The 19,774-nt window shown below is 40.8% G+C and overlaps 2 protein-coding genes across 3 annotated transcripts in view; both read left to right on the top strand.

Annotated features, from left to right (window-relative positions):
* The window catches only part of IL2RB (interleukin 2 receptor subunit beta), a 30,632-nt gene extending 24,474 nt beyond the window's left edge, over positions 1-6,158 (top strand). The window contains exons 6-9 of the mRNA XM_063427453.1: positions 1,126-1,291; positions 1,854-1,959; positions 5,191-5,275; positions 5,472-6,158. Coding sequence (XP_063283523.1) covers positions 1,126-1,291; positions 1,854-1,959; positions 5,191-5,275; positions 5,472-6,149 — 1,035 coding nt within the window. The 3' untranslated portion in view covers positions 6,150-6,158. The remainder of the gene's footprint in view (positions 1-1,125; positions 1,292-1,853; positions 1,960-5,190; positions 5,276-5,471) is intronic.
* An 11,535-nt stretch (positions 6,159-17,693) lies between these two features.
* TMPRSS6 (transmembrane serine protease 6) overlaps positions 17,694-19,774 on the top strand; it is a 126,869-nt gene continuing 124,788 nt past the window's right edge. For both annotated transcript variants that reach the window (XM_063426508.1, XM_063426507.1), the window contains exon 1: positions 17,694-17,927. In XM_063426508.1, the coding sequence (XP_063282578.1) occupies positions 17,856-17,927 (72 nt within the window). In that variant the 5' untranslated portion in view covers positions 17,694-17,855. The remainder of the gene's footprint in view (positions 17,928-19,774) is intronic.

Raw genomic sequence — 19,774 nt, 5'->3', positions numbered from 1 at the left:
TTCTACAGAGAGGGGTGCTGGTCACTTAAAAATGTATTCCAGCACTGTAGTGTTAGGAATACATGTTTTTATTCCTGAAACTATAGGGCTTCTTTAAGTACATATTAAGAAAGCAAGGAACACTTTCTTTTTTTATGCATTAAATCATTGTAGTTAAAAAAAGCAATGTGTTTGTATTCATATTTTTTTTTTACTTTTTTTGAAAAAAACTAAATACAGTCACATCAAAAATGTTGCATACCATACGAATTGTCAATCCATCCAAAACATATATTGTTTAAAAGGGGAATTGAGATACCACATATGATATAGAACATAATCATAAGGCATAATAAAAAAAAAAGAAAGAAAAAGCAAAACAGTTAAACCAAACTTGCACAAGCCATATGATAAAGCAGCAGCATTGGGTAAGTACAATAATCAAAATATCTGGCAGAGGTGAGTAGTGAGTAATAAACTAGTACCAAAGGCAAGAATGCTCATTAGGCATTCTTCCACATCCTCTTCAAATGGACTTGAATGGAGGAATCACTTCCATGGAGACCAGATGGATAGGAAATTCGAATAATGCCTCATGACAGATTTCTTCCATCATTCCACCTTAGGAATCCATTCTTTGAGGGTTTGATTTACCAATGTGGTGGAATTAAACCTTTAACTGCATTCAGCAGGTGAGGAATTATCCCAGAGTAGCACCATCCACCATTTTATCTGCTGCACTGGACACCTCCTTCACTACATTATTCTAACAATACACTAGAGCACACATTAACATTTTGATAGATAGATACTTTTTAATATACATATAACGTACATGTTAGTAGTTTATTAAAGGCAAATTGTAAATGAAGAACCTTGGTTTATAAATGAAAATGTGGAAGTTTGAGACTGTGTATCATGGAGTTTACTACAAAAGGCAGTTGGACATAGGGTGATCAAGATATTATCTCTTCCCTTCTAGATACATTGCTCTTTTACCTTTTTTAAAACTGATATCACATGCTAGTTAGAATGTAAGTAAGTAAGCCTTGTACCCTCACCTATTTGTTTGTTTACCATATTTATTATATTTGCTAATATGAGGTTAGAATATAAATACTATTAAACTTATATTTTCTTTGCCAGGAAGCGAAAATGATACCTATTAGACAAAATGAACTGTCGGTGACGCTGAGATCCCTGCATCCTAACACTCTATATGAAGCTCGAGTGCGGGTAAACCAAACCAGATATCCTAAGGGCCAGTGGAGCAAATACAGCGAACCTCATCGGTGGAAAACCCATCCTGAAGGTACCTTCTTTATTCTGCTAGTTCAGTGTAACTGTGTGAGACGTATAAATCTGTCTAAATGTATAGGCAAAGCAGATCATTTTCATTGGTCTATGACAAGTAACAAAAATGATGTGTTGAAGATAGGTGAGGTACATACAGCAGTGCTTCAAAACATTTGGTCACATAACCACTTTTGATAGAGACAACCCTAAGGTTTAAAAAGATCTCATGCAAACAGTTTTTTTAAGATGGTACTCAGACTGCAATTAGTACTTAATTCCCTATGACAAAGTGGTCAACGTACTTCTTCCGCATTCTCTCTTTTATTTCATAAAAAACTGTTTTTAATGTTTAAAGGGTCAGTAGTGCCTAAAACTATGTAGTTGTTAAAAAAAAAAAATCCCACTGATTAACATCACATAAAAAAAAAAAAGGAATTACCTGTTCAGCTTTTACCTGTTCAAAGTACATATGTTTATATGTAAGTAAACTGTGCTTTATTTTCAGACAGTGGTGTTGTGGAATGTGTTGGGTATTACTGATACATGCACTTACTTGATACATTGGGTTCTACTTACAGATTCTGCAGAGTCATCCTCCCAAAACATTACAGAGATAGTCGCACCATGTACTGCTATTGTGGTTTTATGTATCTTGATACCACTAATTGTGCGCTCGTCAGACAGGTGAGTTTTCACAAACTAATTGTCTAATCGGCCCCTGATTTTCTTTATCTCTACCATAATCACTTTTCTGTTTTTTTCAAGTAAATCTCTCTGTGGGGTAGCAATATCGAAGGAGGCTTTGTGCATGAATGTTAACGAGGTCCATGCCCCATCCTTACTTATCTGCAACTGGGGTGTTTTGCTCTAGAATAGAAGTTCTTGGTGATCTAGAGGGGAAGCAGAATTTCGGTAATATTGTAAATACCATAAAGCAAGACTGCTAGAATAACCTAAGCGGGATCTTGTATGGCTAAAAATACAAGGCTATGTTTATTTTTAAATGACAACCCTGTACTTGATGGGAAATACTTCACAATCCTTCTTAAAACTTTATTAGCAAAGTGTCAGGGTTCTTACCTGAGATGGGAGTCTATAGTGCAGATATGTTTGCTCACCTTTGCAGATAGACACAGTCCTAGGTGACCAGATAAGAAGCCACCTGGCCTGTGAATCTGTGCACAAGAGTTGTGCAGGAAAGGTGATTCTAAAACGGTACCGACAAGCACACAAACAGCAGGATAGTCAAGGGATAGCCGAAGTCAAAGGATGCCAAGGTCAGGATAACAAAGTGTAGCCAAAGTCAAGGGATGCCAGAGATCAGGATAAACAAAGCCAGAAGCCGGGGTCAATATGGAGTTTAAGTTTAAGAGACTGGAACACAGGAACTGAACACACACAACAAGATCAAAGACTTGATAATGTTCCCAGGGCGAGGCAGTTCTTATATACCCTGCTGATGACTGATCAATCTCAGGTGAAGCACAGCCATAGACAAAGTCCAGCCCCCAGTGCTGCAGACAAAGCAGGACCACGTCTGGCCATCTGGATGTCACGGTGAGAACTGTGGCACAAAGAACTACACTATAAAATGTCAGGTCCAGTCTTACAATTGTATATAACATGAATATATTTTATAGACCTGTCTGAAGTTACTGTGTCCACGCATTCACAAACTTACCTTCACCACCAGGCACAGAGCCTCGCATTCCTTAAGGTAGTGTTGATATAAATTCCTTTATAATTCTTTGTAATCGAATTCTAAATAGCAAAATCTTGGCTGAATTTTGCCATTCTGATTTCAATACACTATTTCAGTCCTTAATTTGGTGAATAAACCATTGTAGGGTTATTTTCTAAAAGTGAGAATTGTTAGAAATTTAAAGTTAGTTCAAAGTGAATTTTTTTTTAATTATCCCTGTCAGCCATGCATCCAGTTCTACATACCTCCAGTTCTACATACCTCCAGTTCTACATAACTCTAGTTCTACATAACTCTAGTTCTACATAACTCTAGTTCTACATTACTCTAGTTCTACATATCTCCTCTTCCAGAGGGCCTGAGTGGGCCCACTAAGAGCCCTGGGTCTAAATCTTGCCATTTATTTATTCTATTGACAGAGAAAAGATATCAGGGCTAATGGTAATGAATGGCATTGGACAAAAATGAGGGAGGAGTACCTATACAGAGAGCAGACAACCGACATGACGTCCGTGGGCTCTGGCTGTTTAGGGCAATTGCTGGAGCTTAAGAGAGAAAACCACATTGTCTGCATCTGGTAGAGTGGCAGAGCAGTACAGTGGATGACCATGGAAATGTCAAAGACTGGGGGCCACAATGTGTGTCTATGTTTAACTATTTGTGTGCATCTGTGCTTATGTGTAATATGGTTTGCATACCTGTAACAGTGTGTGTATCTGTAGGTATGTGTAACCATGACCGTCTTTCCACATGGGCATGCTGGGCACTTGCCCAGGGGACCCACAAGCATACGCGCACCACAGTGTTGCCCATATGCTGGAGCCGGCAGGGGAAATCCTTTGATCGCTACTGCCAGCCCACAGAGAGCCGACCCTGCTCACTTGCTTTGGGCCCTCTCGGGCCAGTGGGGAGATTAGTGATCTCCCTCACGATCCCAAAGGCCCTTCGTTAGTGAGATCTATGATCTGGGAGGCAGTTTCTCCACCCGCAAGCATGCTGGTCAGAGCACAGCAATGCTCCGACACATCATTCTGCTCGCGGGAGGAGTAAAGACGGAGCTGCAACGCTCTGACCAGCATGCTCATGGGAGGAAGAACTGCCTCCCAGGTCCTACCTCTCACTAATGAAGGGCCTACTCATCACTACTCACCACCACCGGACCACCAGGGCTGGCAGTCTCCCCCTCTCCTTAACCAAAGGTAAGAAGAAGGGTGGGGGTGGGGGGACATGAAGCTTTTTTTAAAATGTATTTTAAATTAAAATAAGAAAAGTCCAATATGCCTATGCATCCCCTCACACAAACACACACACAGCACCCTTCACACACAGCACCCCTCACACACAGAGCACCTCTGCACCCTTCACATATACATTCTGTGTAAGTGGTGCTCTGTGTGTATATGAGGGGTGCAATGTGTGTATGTAAAGGGTGCAATATGTGTGTGAGGGATGCTGTGTGTATGAGAGGTGCTGTGTGTATCTGTGTCTGTGAGGGATGCTGTGTGTATGTGAGGGGTGCGCTGTGTGTGTATGTAAATGGTGCTCCATAAGTATGCAAAGGGTGTACTGTGTGTGTGATGGGTGCACTATGTGTGTTAGGGGTGCTCTGTGTGTATATGAGGGGTGCACACACAGCGCACCCCTAACACACACAGAGCACACCCATCACACACACAGCGCACCACTCAATCTTACAATTCCGTCACACAAAGAAATTTACTGGGTGGTTTACTGAAGTAAGAGTAATTAAAAGTGAATTTTGAAATTTAAAGCCACGCTAGTCGAACTGAAAGCATAGCTGATAGAATTTTCCCAGTTCTGCTATTTTGACCTTAAATTTGGAATTCATTTTGAATTCTCGGTGTAGCGAATAATCCTGCTACTTTCCCCTTTTTTCCTTTCTGTGTATTCTGCTCTCTTTTTCTCTCTGTGTGATATGTATTTATATTTTAAGGAGCCCGTGATCTAAGGTTTTGTAAACTTTTGTTTTTTAAAAACATTTTAACTATAGATATTTCTCCAATAGACAGAATCAAATGTACTATTTCCTCCTAATCCTCATATGCACTTCAATTCACGTATTCCTGCTTCACACTGATTCTATATCCATTATAAAATATTTTGCTCACTCCATCACTTTGCCCAACATCTTCTGTCTCTTTATTCAACCATCACTATTCGACTCTAGAATATGTGTTTTCTTTCTTTGCCAGGGTTAAGAAGATATTCTGGGTTGGTGTTCCAGATCCATCAAGATTTTTTGACCCATTAATATCTACTCACAAGGGAGACTTTAAGGTAAAACTTTAAAGAAGAAATCTGAAACCTTCACCTATACGGTATACACATCTCTGTCTCTCTCACTATATATATATATATGTATATATATGTAATATATATATATGCAGTATTTATTTATTTCAGTACTTATATGTAATAATCTGTGTTATGTTTGGTAGTAAGTGATGGAGTCTTCCTCGTTATATAATTCTAGAAATGGATATCCCCCTTCGGCATCTCTGCCTTTTCTCCAGACCCTACTCCTCCTGATTTATCCCCCGTGGATATCAACTGGAATAAGGAAAAATGCATACCTAAATTCGTTCCTCCCGGACTCCATGACATTCCCACAGATCGCAGTGGAAATACATTTTCTAGCTTCTCCAACAAAGGATACTTCTTTTTCCAGTTCCCCAACACAAAAGAAGCAACTGACTCCTCTGCGTCCTTTTCGTATGGTTGCTTGGACCAGAGAAGCATTCCATCAGTGCTTCAGAATATAAATTTACCCTCACCAGCTGCAAGTGAGGATACTCCCCTCTTCCATGCTGACTACCTCAGCGACCCCATGTCTGTTGGCCTTGGTATTCAAAATAGAACTTTTGAAGTATCTACAAACGCAATTCTACCATCATGTACGGTGGACCAAGAAGAATTAAGTAAAGAACAAGTCGGTGAAGCAATGCCTGACCAGCTTTATGAAGATGTGGAAATAACAAGTGATAAGGAAGTTGAAGAGGAATGTGACACTGCGAAACAACAGTCCAGTGTGGCCAGTGCACCTCCAACAATGCCTGATTGTATACACCTTTCATTCAAGGAGGGTGATATGACAAGAGATTACTTATCCTTGAGTGCAGTCTACCAGACACATTGTTGCCAATGGGTGTGATTGAGTAGTAAAAAAATAATTTTTTCTGAAAAGTTTCCACAGCCAAGTAGGTAGCATGACAGAGGTACATACTGTAAATATCCTAGTTATTGTAAAAGAGAATGCAATTACATAGAGACTGTTATGCCATGGGTCCTCCTAGAAAGACAGGACTCATTCTTTAGATTAATGACTGACGCAATAAGCTTTTTTAAGAAATCATTATTAAATACAAAAATTATCAAATGTGATATAAATTTGCCAATCACAGACTGCATGTTAGTTTACTCCTGTACATATTCAGTGCTAGACTAAACACATGGCATGGAACAGCTTAAAGAGGATGTATGACTTCTTCGTACATATAAGGGCATCTAGTTTTTTTTGGGGAAAATAAATCGCTAAGTCACCTCCAACTGTTATAATGTTTAACAACACACATTTCTTCAAGGGCTGGTTTTAAAGGAGTTTGGACATCATTACATCACAACAGAATTCTGCTTGTTCTAGTAACATAAGTGTTAACTGTCCTTTTTAAGTTTTGTTTTCAGAGCCTGGACTCTGCCATGTGGGAGACACAATTATAAACATCCCTCCCTTGAGTTCAGCCCGTGGTGTTCATGGGTAATACGCTGTCATTGATAATATTGGCTGCAGCATGCAAGACTTTGACAAACAGGTAGGCTAGGCATGCTGTATTTCAGTTTCAATAAATATGGTTACATATTACATACTCAACTTACATCAGTGCACACAATTCTGCACCTGGATGAGGCAGTGCAACAACTTGTTCACACTTCGCAGCCTGGACCAAAGGATGTTGTTTGACAAACACAAAAAAAAAAGAATATGCATAATACTGGCAATATTCAGGGGCACTGCTAAATTACAGACACATCTAGGACTTGAGCCCAAAGGATAACCTGTTGACCCCTTCACAAACGGAGATATCAGTTATATCCTACCCTCTCTACCCATGAACTCTCTAGGATCTCAGCATAGCCAGGTATTAAAAATGATCCAACCACAATACACAACTAATAGATGGGTGTAGAGCAGTCACTTGTTGGGTACCACCCCCCCCCCCCCCCCCCTCTCACCCCTTAAGTGTACTGGTGGAGCTCTATTCTACTGATTAAATAAAAAAAATAAAAAATAAAACACTAATATCCTCTAGCCCCCAGCATCAACTGTAGAGATCCTGGACTAAAGAGACCCACATCTGGGTTGTCAGCCCTCAAAGATCCCACCAGCGATGCCTACAGCAACATATATGTCAACTTGGCCAGTCCAACACTATCTCACACTCACAGAAGTAATTATATATGCATTGACATATGGCTCTTTTCCTTGGGCATCTTCTCTCCAAGAACAATTTACATAACTGGATCAACATATTGCGTGGGATAGGCATAAGGCTATCCTAACTATAAGATAAGGCCAAAGACTAATGAAAGTATTTAGAAAACTGGGCAGACTAGACGGGCCGAATGGTTCTTATCTGACGTCACATTCTATGTTTCTATGTAACATCAGGATATAAAACTCAAGCAGAGAAACAAACGACAAGAAAACTGTAATTCTGTTACATATTACAAAAAATGTATTGCAAGGATGCACGAACAACCAATAATTTTAAAAAAACATATAACATATGTAGTGGTCAAAATCTCATCCTCCTCTGCAACAAAGCATCACTGCCACTTTCTTGTGCTCTTAAGAACCGACATGGTTCCCCATGGATGAAAGTACATAGGACAGTATAAAATTTAAAATTATAAAAGGAAGAAAAAGCTGTACGCATTTCGTTCGCCTGAAGAAAGTTCTTCACGGACTTAACACCAGTGGCAGGAAACATTTTTGGTACCATTTGGCATCTTATTCTTTGGATGTTGTTGTATATAACTGTTTAGTATTTAGATATGTGCTCTATTTGCTACAGCAACACCTTGTGTAAATTCAACTACAAATTCTGTCTACATGTGTATTTTGTAGACCTCCGTGCTGCTTAGTTCACCAGCAACTTTACTATGTTCCCAGTTCAGTAGGTTGCCATTTCGGCAGAACTTGGTTTTGTCTTATGCTGTTTTTTATGTAGAATTTTTGCTTGTTGGTATCAAGGTATAATGTAATGCTGGACTTAAATCCTGGGTTGTCAGAGTGACACGGTCAGACATAAGGGATATATGTTACCGTACTTTTGAATATTTCGAGATTTATTTCCAAAAATAAGAAATCTGTGAAAATATATATTTATATATTCTGGTAAAAAATATATCCACAGGAAAATATTTCAAGATTAGCTACTTTAGACTACATTTTTTGTAGTTACCTGGTCAATTCTATACAATTCACAGTTTAGTGAATAAGTATGAATGTGAACAATTTTCAAAGTAATTTGTGTGATCATAGGAGGGATTATATACTAAACAGTAAATTGTGATGAACTGAAAAGCCAATATGCAACAAATTTTCCTAGCTCAGCTATTTTAAGATAAATTTGCAATCCAGTTTTTCATTCACTACAATTAATCCAGGAATCCAATTGTCAAAACATGAACAGAGAATTGTAAATTCTATTCTTGAAATTGTCCTTAATGTTGAAACATACATATCACTTCCCAGTGTTTTTAAGGTATGGAGAAAACTTTAATGTAACTTTTTGACTACCTATATTTTAAATCGTACTTGTGTATATAATAATGTAAACATGAGTGCTATCTAAAAAAAATATGTGACTTACAAAAATAAAATAAGATACTTGAGTCTGTATTCACATAACGGCATGTACTAGGTTAAATTTAAAAATACAAGAAAAATCTATAGAAAAATAGCTGAGTGCAGAAAATATTCAACTTTCAATCTGTCGCAAGTCTCCAAAATGAACTATTTACACCTATTTATTACCTTACTCTTAAATAATAATATTAGTAATATTGAAATATCTGTAAACTATAGCGTAACTGATAAAAGTGACAAATTTGTAAATAGACAAACATTTCTTTTTATTCAATTATGTGTTGGGAGAATGTCTTATTGAATCCAAATATTATGGCTAGTGCTCAACTTAAAGAGTTTACCTTCTGAGGTGAGTAGATAATGCACAAAACATAAAATATGTAATAAATGCTCAGGATATATATATAACACATAATAAATTCTCATTTTACAGTTGGCACATAAGGTGTTAATAAATATCATACATCCATTTACTGTCTGCAATGTGGTATAGTTTTTTTTTTACATTATATCAAATAAATTGTGCACATTTAGCATTATGTTATTAGATCGAGGAAAATGTTCACAAAAACAATGTTCACATAATTTTAAAATCTTGACTTTAGGAGAAAAGTTGAATTAAGAAAGTCACCTTTAAATAGTGCAACATTTTAATAAAGGTGCATTCATATACAACGTCATCAAGGAGCCAAAAATACTATTGTTAGGATAGGGTTGGAATATTATTAGAGGAACCAATAAGAGGAAGGTTTGGTGGGTTAATGGTTTGGGGAACTTATGGTTAGGAAGGCAGTAGGAGGGATGTAGGGTCAGGGGCTACCCATCTGTCTAACTACCATGAATTTTATTGTGTAATCCTAATAGGTGTATTTACTAAAGTGAGAGATCAGAGTGAATTTAAAGTGAATTTCAAATGTAAGGCCAGAGTAGCTTAACTGAAAGCATAGCTGACTAAAATAATTTTTTCCAGTTCAGTTATTTTGACTTTAAACTCAAAATCCTCTGTGAATTCACCTTGATGTCTCACGTTTGTTAATAACCATGAAAGTCTCCCTTAAACCTAAGCCTCCAGAACACCATGTTCCTCCAGCCTTAATTGCATAAATCTGCAGTTTGGATGACATGCCATACCCTGAGCTTCATCTTTTTATGGCCAAATTAAAGGAACACTTCAAGCACCATAACCACTACATCACTACATAGTGGTTATAGTGCATGGAGTGCCAGGTGCCCTCCCAGGGTAAATATTCAAATTGTTTGCAAACTGTTTGCCAACTTACCTATGGTCTGCCTGGCGCCACTGACAGCCTCCTGCAGGGGCGAGCTCATTGGCTTAGAGAATCAGCTGAGCGCACTCAGGATATGAACTAAGTCTTGCATTGCTGGAAAAAGCTCAATGCAGAGAGTTCCCAGCTCTCCTGGAGGAGGTGATTTTCACCTGATGGACTCCTGGTAAGTTGTCAAATCATATGCAGCATTTTTGAGGCGCTTGGAGTGTTCTTTTAACATTGTATCAATTAACACTGTATCAATTCTTTAAACATTGCATCAATTGACATCTTTATCAACATTTTAAAGTTGGGATTTTTAATGTGAATATATTTTGCTTGTTATGAGTATTATATGCCACATGCATGGCACTTAGTAGGAAGCAGGCCATTATAATATACACGGGGACATTATAAGTGTGTTTATCAGCGAGTTAAAATATGCATGCGGTGTCAGGTTGGAAGTTGAGGACTCGATGTCAAAGGAAGTGTCAGCGGAAACTTTGCTCTGGTATTAGATGGCAGGCAGAATATAGAAAGAATTGAATTATACGCCATGCCTCTACACCACCCTAAACTGCAAATTTCTACACAGGCATTACACTGTCTCATAGTCTGAAAAAAGGTACATAGAAATTTGTAGCAGGGATTTAATCTAGGTATCTTCAACCCTAAATTCGGTGGTCATATGGAAGACCTGTAACATATATTCTGTACACTACTGTACATGCTGACGTTATAAACACACGCAGACACACACAGTCAGACATGCATAACTGTGTATAGGTACAGCTATTGGTAAATAAATATATTCTCAATATAGGTGGGCTATATACTGTAATCCCGCCGTCATACATATATATTTGAATAACTCACAGTTCTGAGTTCTATTTGATTATACGTGTAAATGAACAAATTGGAGAGAAATCATAAGTCAGTATAAGGGAAATAATTCACAGGAAGAAAGTCACAATTTCAGTTCTGAAACCAAGTCCTGTATCTGCCTCCCCACACAAAGTAATAACTCTCCTTTGCAAGGTGTGATATCTATGACCGCAAAGAGACCAGTGACTTATCGACACAGGGTGCTACGACAGGACTTCCCCTGTCAGCAGAGACAGGAAATGTAGACGGAAAATGGAGAGGGTTGTAGGGCAGAACAGCGAGAGATAGAATAAGACAAAAGGATGGAAGAGACAATGTGTATGAGTCATGTAGAGAAAATTAAAATTTTAGAGCTTAGAAAAATGAGAATTATACTGAGTACTGATATTACCTGACCTTTATTTTTATGCTTTGATTTGTTCTTTTAAGTTGTATCATACTAGGTAAAATTGGTAAACTACAAATAAAGAATGTAAAAAGAAAAAAATGTTTTGCTTAATATTTAATCATTGACATGTTATACTCTTTCTATATTGATGGTGCCTTTTTCAAACAATACCACTCTTTCTCAAGGGACACTATAGGCACCCAGACCATTTCATCTTAATGGACTGATCTGGGAGCAGTGTCCAGGTCCTTTAAACCATGCAATGGAAAATATTACTGCTGAGTAGATAAGGCAATGTTTCCATTGTAGGGCTACACATACCCAGCGCCGGATATACATGTCGGAATTCTAAAGAGCTCCCTTCTCCCCTACCCCTAAAAGGTAGATAAAGAAAGTTTAATGAATGATTAACTGACTATTGTAGACATAACAAATCTTACAAACAGTATATATTTAAAATTGATAACTGCATATTTATGTATGTTTGTGAATATTTATTTTTGTAATGTATTTTGGTTGAATCTTTGAGTATAGTGAGTGTATGCAGCTGTGTAAGTTCTTGGAAAGGTTAAAGATCATTTTAGAAATTGTTAGGGTAAATGGGGGTGAACGTTAAACTGGTCGACTTATCTGAAACTGAGATGGGTGGGGAAGGGTAAGGGCAGGGCCGGATTAACATAGGGGTTTGATGGAGCTGCCCATGGAATAGGCCCATTTAAAAAATATATACATTTTTTTGTAACTTTTTTTTTTTTACACATTTTTTACACACTACTCTTAGGTTTACCACCTGACTGGTAATTTACTGGCACAGCTGGTATTTAAGGCTGCCTGGCCATGCTGGTATTGCAGTAATACCGGCAATACAAATGCAGATATTTTTCTCAGTATCAACGGAGATTACTTTGCAATACCAGCACCGGCCAGTAGGGGTCACTGTGTGTGGAAAGAGGCAGGGATAGGAAGTTACAGCATATGCCTGCATGTCTCTACTCACTGATCTGCGCGGGATGCAGCTACACAGCAAAGAGAGTTCAGACAGCAGCTCTCAGCCTGCAGATACAGGCTATAGCTCAGGGAAGTGATGGTTGAGGGGAAAGGCAGCAGGGAGACATGGGGACACTGAGACAATAGGGGACACATGGGACACTGAGACACAAGGGGACACTGGGAGACCTGGGGACACTGAGAACTAGAGGACACTATGAGACATGGGGATGCTGAGACACATGGGGACGCCATGAGACATGGGAACATTGGGAGACACTTAGACATTGGGACAGTGTCCCCATGTCTCCCAGTGTCCCCATATTTCCCAGATAGTGTCTCAGTGCCCCCATGTCTCAGAGCTAGTGTCCCTAGTGTCCCAGTGTCCCCATGGCTCCCAATGTCCCCTAGTCTCCCAGTGTCGTTGTCCCGATGTCTCTGTGTCCCTAGTCTCCCAGTGTCCCCATGTCTCCCAGTGTCCCCATGTCTCCCAGCCAGTGTCCCAGTGCCCCTATGTCTCCTAGCCAGTGTCCCTAGTGTCTCAGGGTCCCCATGTCTCCCAGTTTCCCCTAGTCTCCCAGTGTCTGTGTCCCCATGTCTGTCAGTGTCCTTAGTGTCCTCATGTCTCCCAGTGTCCCCATGTCTATGTCCACAAGTGCCCACATGTCTCCCAGTGTCCCCAAGTATCTGTGTCCCCATGTCTCCTAGCCAGTGTCCCTAGTGTCCCCATGTCTCCCAGTGTCCCCATGTCTTCCAGTGTCTGTGTTCCCATGTCTCTCAGCATCCCTAGTGTCTTAGTGTCCCCAAATGACTCAGTGTCCCCATGTCTCCCATTGTCCCCATGTCTCCCAGTGTCTGTGTCCCCATGTCTCTGTGTCCCTAGTGTATCAGTGTCCCCATTTTTCCCAGTGTCCCCAAATGTCTCAGTGTCCCCATGTCTCCCAGTGTCCCCATGTCTGTATCCACAAGTGCCCCCATGTCTCCCAGTGTCTTAGTGTCCCCATGTCTCACTGTGTCCCCATGTCTCTCAGTGTCCCCATGTCTCCCAGTGTCCCCATGTCTCCCAGTGTCTGTATCCCCATGTCTGTCAGTGTCCTTAGTGTCCCTATGTCTCCCAGTGTCCCCATGTCTATGTCCACAAGTGCCCCCATGTCTCCCAGTGTCCCCAAGTGTCTCAGTGTCCCCATGTCTCCCAGCCAGTGTCCCTAGTGTCTCAGTGTCCCCATGTCTCCCAGTGTCCCCATGTTTCTCAGTGTCTGTGTTCCCATGTCTCTCAGTGTCCCTAGTGTCCTAGTGTCCCCAAATGTCTCAGTGTCCCCGTGTCTCCTATTGTCCCCATGTCTCCCAGTGTCTGTGTCCCCATGTCTCTGTGGGAGCAATCCATCTATACAGCAGAATCAAACTGTAAGTAGTTTGTTAGTGATTTTACAGAATTTTCTCTTATGTCACTCCTTGTGATTTACATCATGTGATGTCACGCATATATAATTATTTGTACAAATTATTATGGATTATTACGGATTTTTTTACAAGAAAGGTGGTAACCATGACTACACTTCACATACTCTTGCTTAAAGGAACTCTATAGGGTCAGGAACACAACCATGCATATCTAACCCTATTATGTTAAAACCACTATCTAGCCCCCTGGTCCCCTTTTGCCTCCCTAAATATAGTAAAATCTTACTTGTATTCAAGTCTGCGGCTGCTGACTCTGCCCCTGTCTGCCTCTAAACTGACTCTGACTGCTGACATCATCAGAAGCGGTGGTCTGTGCCAATTACAATGCTTTCCCATAGGATTGACTGAGACTGTCAAGGAGGCAGATCAGGGGCAGAGCCAGCACAAGTCAAACATAGCCCTGGCCAATCAGTATCTCCTCATAGAGATGAATTGAATCAATGCATCTCTATGAGGAAAGATCAGTGTCTGCATGCAGAGGGTGGATACACTGAATGGTAGTGCTGCACACTAGGCAGTACTACCCCAGGAAGCCAGTAGAGTTATCCCCAGGAGTGGCCAGTGGAGTTATCCCTAGGCTGTAATGTAAACAGTGCATTTTCTCTGAAAATACAGTGTTTACTGCAAAAAGCCTGAAGGGAATGATTCTACTCACCAGAACAAATACAATAAGCTGTAGTTGTTTGTAGCGGATTGTATTTAGCCTATCCTGTTTAATTCATGTAAAACGGCATTCGTTTAATTGTATTGCTATGTATTGTAAACTGCATGTATTTTCGTATGAGGGTTCGGTAGTTTTCATACGAATGAAACTACCGAACCCCCAGACCACCCCAGTGAGAAGTGTGCGCCTCGTTAGGCGTTCACACTTCTCAAAAAAAAGTGCCTGGGTGGCCGCTGTTCGGTATACGAACCATGCGCTGCGGCCATCTTACGTACAGAAATCTCAGCGGTGTTTGGTCGTTGAGTGTCTGGAACTCAAATCGGACACTCAAACAACCGAACACCGCTGAGACCTCCAGAGTGCCATAACTCCCGAACGGAGGGACTAGACAGCCCCCCGTTCGGTTAAAACAAAGTACCGGACAAGGGAATCAAGGCGAAGGCATTAATATGCATGGATGGCAAAGATTTTAATGCAATTTAACTACCGAACGGAGACCGACCGCAGGGCCAAAACGCATGGAACCTTTTTCGGATACCACCTCGTGTGCGGTCGGTCAAACTTCACCCTCCACCTAACTCCCAAACCCCTGGTCCGATCTGGGTGAATTTTGGATATGTTAGTCACCCAGATCCGGGCTACCAGGCGGTACCCTAAATATTAGGCTATCTGCTTATTTTAGGGTACATCCAGGTTTGGGGTAAATGTACTGTACAGTTAAGGGGATTACTTAAGTCACTCTGAGGGGAGGAGATGTGTGGGAGTTAACTATTGCTGTATTGGTTAATGTCTTAATGATTGAAAATCCCTCCCTTGCATGGGAGAATGTCTTAAAAGGAAGCTGTGGGAATAAACGTTAGTTCTGCTCTTGATGCTGTGTGTCATCCAGTCATTGGGATTGCTGTTGGGATATTATTGGATTATTTTGCCTGCTGGAATTACTACTCTATGGATTTATAATACTTGTTCCTGAGCCTCACTGGGATCTTAAGTGGAGATTAGCTGTGGAATATCAGCTCTCCGCTACATTGTTATAGTGACTATAGTGTCCCTTTAAGTATGGAAGCTTAAGAAGGATGTATGGGAACAAAACATGTGTGGACTGGCTGACAATACAATTAGTTAAGGTAATGCAGACTTTGGTCTCTCTAACACTGTGGCATGTTTCCTGTCTTCTACACTCACTACATACACATTTTCTCTGTCCCAGACCATATACCAGGAGCTTCTGCCTGCTAGTAAGATTTTAAGGAGACAAGTGGACATGTGAGAGCTGGGGAACAGTCTTTAGAAAGTGTGGAGTAGGCAGTGGTGTATCCTGGTTTTGTGCTGCCCTAGGCAGGACAAAACTCAGGCGCACCCCACCCCCCATCCAACACTTCTCCCCGCCCCGCCTTCTAAATACACACACACACACACACACACATGAATTGACAGATAAGCATACATTAGCTAACAGACAGACACACACTCACTAACAGACACACTCACACTCACTAACAGACATACACACACTCACAGACACACTCACACCCACTAACAGACACACACACACACACACTAACAGACACACTCACTGACATACATACACACACACACACTCACACACTAACAGACACACTCACACTCACTCACATACACACACACTCACACACTAAGAGACACACTCACACTCACTAACTGACATACACACACTAACAGACACACTCACACTCACTGACATACATACACACACTAACAGACACACTCACTAACAGACATACACACACTAACAGACACACTCACTGACATACACACACTCACAAACACATCCACACTAACTGACATACATACACTCACACACTAACAGACACACTCACACTCACTAACAGACACACTCACTAACAGACATACACACACACACACACACTAACAGACACACTCACACTCACTGACATACACACACTCACACACTAACAGGCTGACACACACTAACAGACATACATACATACACACTCACATTAACATATATATATATATATATTTTCTTTTAATTTACCCCCCCCCCCCCGCCCCGCCTCCTTACCTTTGGGAATGCTGGGGGGTTCTCTATCTCCCTGGGGTCTAGTGGGACTGCCGGTCGGGCTGCTGGGCTGTCTGCTGGGCGGGCGGCGAGGGAGCACTTCCTCTGAGCTTTCTGTTCAGCTCCCTCGCGCGCTGCAGAGTGAGGCTGGGAGACGGAATATGACGTCATATTCCGGCTCCCAGCCTCACTCTGCGGCGCACGAGGGAGCTGAGCAGACAGCTCAGAGGAAGTGCTCCCTCGCTAGCCGCCCTCCCGCCAGTGCCGCCCGACCGCCCAGCAGCCTGCCTTGTCAGTTAGCCGCAAGGCTAACAAGGCATTTGCCCTGGGCATTTGGGACGGCTTTTTTTGCCGCCCCCTGGAAAATGCCGCACAAGGCAAATGCCTTGTTTGCCTCGCGGCTAATATGCCCCTGGGAGTAGGCGCATCAATTAATGCCTTTATGTCAAGCTCAGCGTGCTGTCTGCATAGTATGCTCTTTTTTGGACAGCCTGCATTATTGGCAGGCAGCTTGACATGCATTCATGCCAGGCTGGCCTTCCAATTCTTTGGACAGACATGCCCCCTTTTTGGGCATGTTTGCCCCTTTTGGCAGTTCTGGTCACGTAAATAGCATCAGTGGCCCACCCTTTTACCATGCCCATTGACTTCCTGCTTCACTGGACACTGCTGTTAGGGGATAAAAATTTACTTGAAAGATGAAAGCATAAATTAGATAGAGATTAGCATATATGTGTTTTCTTATAGCTGCGTCCTTTGAGTTTCCGTCCAAAACCATCTCCATCAGATACATGATGCTTGGGAGGTATGATTGTTTTAGTGTTTTTGGTCAATAAGATTCTGTAATTAGGCCCATCATAATTGTCAGCACCAGGCCCACTGCATTAATCTGGCCCTGCATAGATGAGTTTGCCAGATCTGTATTCACCTGCTCCATACACATACCTCCAGCTTAAATATACCTGTAGCACTGTATCTCCCCCTCTATTTGTTAAATATACCTGTGTGCATGCCTATTTTACATACTAACCTGTGGTCACCCTCTGAATCAGTCTGTTATGTACACAAAGCGTTCATGTCTCCCGAGAATTCTTTTTTTTTCTCCAAAACAGCCAGAGGGGTAGAGAGGAATTGATCTATGGGGACTTTGGAGCTATGTCAACAGCAGCTTGGTGTGCGAGTAAGGTTGTGTGCTGTATGCTTGCTTGTCACATAATGTCCTTGCTGCAGAACTGGGAGCTGTTTAACCAAGTGGATTGGGGGTGTGCAGAGAATGTCGTTAGATATACCCTATCCCGATCCTGCAGTGGATACCATGGAGAAGTCCCAAAAAGATTTGTCACAGGTGAGTGACTTAGAGAACTCAGATAGACAGAGAATTCAAAGAGGTTTATTTACAACCCAGATTATTATGGCGAGTTGGGAATCAAACTAAAAAAGTTAGGCCACAGATTCTGAATAGAAGTAAATCTCCTAATCTGCATTTTCCCACCATAACTAGTTTTGCCTACTGTAGGGAATTTGGTTTTCAGCCACAATTCACGGTTTAGTTAATAAATGCTACAGGCACACAGTAACAGACGTGTCCTTCCAAACACAGTAACTACATTCAGCACCAAAACCTACAAAACGTTGCTCACACAGCATTATTGTCTGAGATTCAAAGTGATTTCAGTACAAAATTTGTATTTTAGGCCTTTATAGCCGAACTGGGTGCATTTTTTTTTTACCTCTGTTTATATTTTGGTTACTTTGGACTAAAACTCGAAATTCATTTGAATTCACTTTCATTTACTGGCAATTCACAATTTAATGAAGAATTCTGACATAGATTTTAGGGGCATTACAATATATTGTTATGTGTACTATGTATAGTTATGTTACATTTACAACATAAAGTGTCACTGCAAGTTTATTCAACGAACACAGAATATTAGACAATTAAAATCAAATGGCAAAACTGAGGCAAAAATAGCTGATTCAAAAAGTTATCCATCTCCGCTATAGTCACAGCTTAGACTCAGTTTTGCCGTTTGTATTTAGCTTAATAAAATATGACGTGTGTTAAATAACCATAAGAGGCTTTTACCTGTCCCATCTCTTTTCGTGTCTTAGTAAAAACCAAAGAAAAACAAGTTACCTGTGCTCTCTCCTTAATCCCTATGTATTTTTAAACAAATTGAGGTTTTTTAGTTACCTCCAATGGCCATGAGAGGATGAGCCCACCTGCCAACGTCAAGGCAGACTCCCCCTAGCTGGGTCCTACCTCTAACCATTCACCTTGCTTCCTTGAACCTCTGGCAAAAATCTCTAATGAGACAGAAAGGGGTATTTTTTATATACACCCCTATACATGATTAACCCTTAACCCCTTAAGGACCAAACTTCTGGAATAAAAGGGAATCATGACATGTCACACATGTCATGTGTCCTTAAGGGGTTAATAGGGAACACATGGGAGGTAACTAAAAAAACTCAATTTGTTTAAAAATACATAGATTAAGGAGAGAGCGCAGGTAACTTGTTTTTCTTTGGTTTTTACTATATATTGGGGTTGATGTGTACTGTAGTCATTTGCTGCCGCCCAGTGATGGGAGTAAGCGCAGGACTTTTCTTTCTGCATTTGTATCCATTTTTTTGTATTACTCAGCCTTGTTACAATGCAGCCGCCCATCCCATGTGTTCCCTATTAAGGGTTAATCATGTATAGGGGTGTATATAAAAAATACCCCTTTCTGTCTCATTAGAGATTTTTTCCTGAGGCTCAAGGAAGCAAGGTGAATGGTTGGAGTTAGGACCCACCTAGGGGGGTCTGCCTTGACGTTGGCAGGTGGGCTCATTCTTTTCGTGTCTTCCCTAAAGACAAACATGCATAAGTAATTCATATGTTCTGAAACACAGTGGTCCTATCTGAGTGAATTCACTTTCACACAGTAAAAAAGTTGATTTGCTATGCCAATCAGGATTTTCAGCAATATCCCTGTGATCTATAGCGATTTGCTGAGCAAGCAAGCAAGCATAGTGGTTGCACAATCTGTGTACTGATTAATTCAGCTCTGGTTAATATTCCTACAGGAAAAAACAACACAAGCCTTTTGGAATCCCAACAATTAATTAGTAACATAAAAAAGTATTCAGTATAAAATACAAAAATATACAGGGCTGTGTGTGAAGAATTGAGAAAATATTATC

This window comes from Pelobates fuscus, chromosome 7, assembly GCF_036172605.1.
Source record: "Pelobates fuscus isolate aPelFus1 chromosome 7, aPelFus1.pri, whole genome shotgun sequence".
In the NCBI taxonomy this organism is placed as follows: Eukaryota; Metazoa; Chordata; class Amphibia; order Anura; family Pelobatidae; genus Pelobates; species Pelobates fuscus.
Note: the sequence above shows the minus strand (reverse complement) of the source record. Positions and strands in the feature narration are given on the sequence as shown.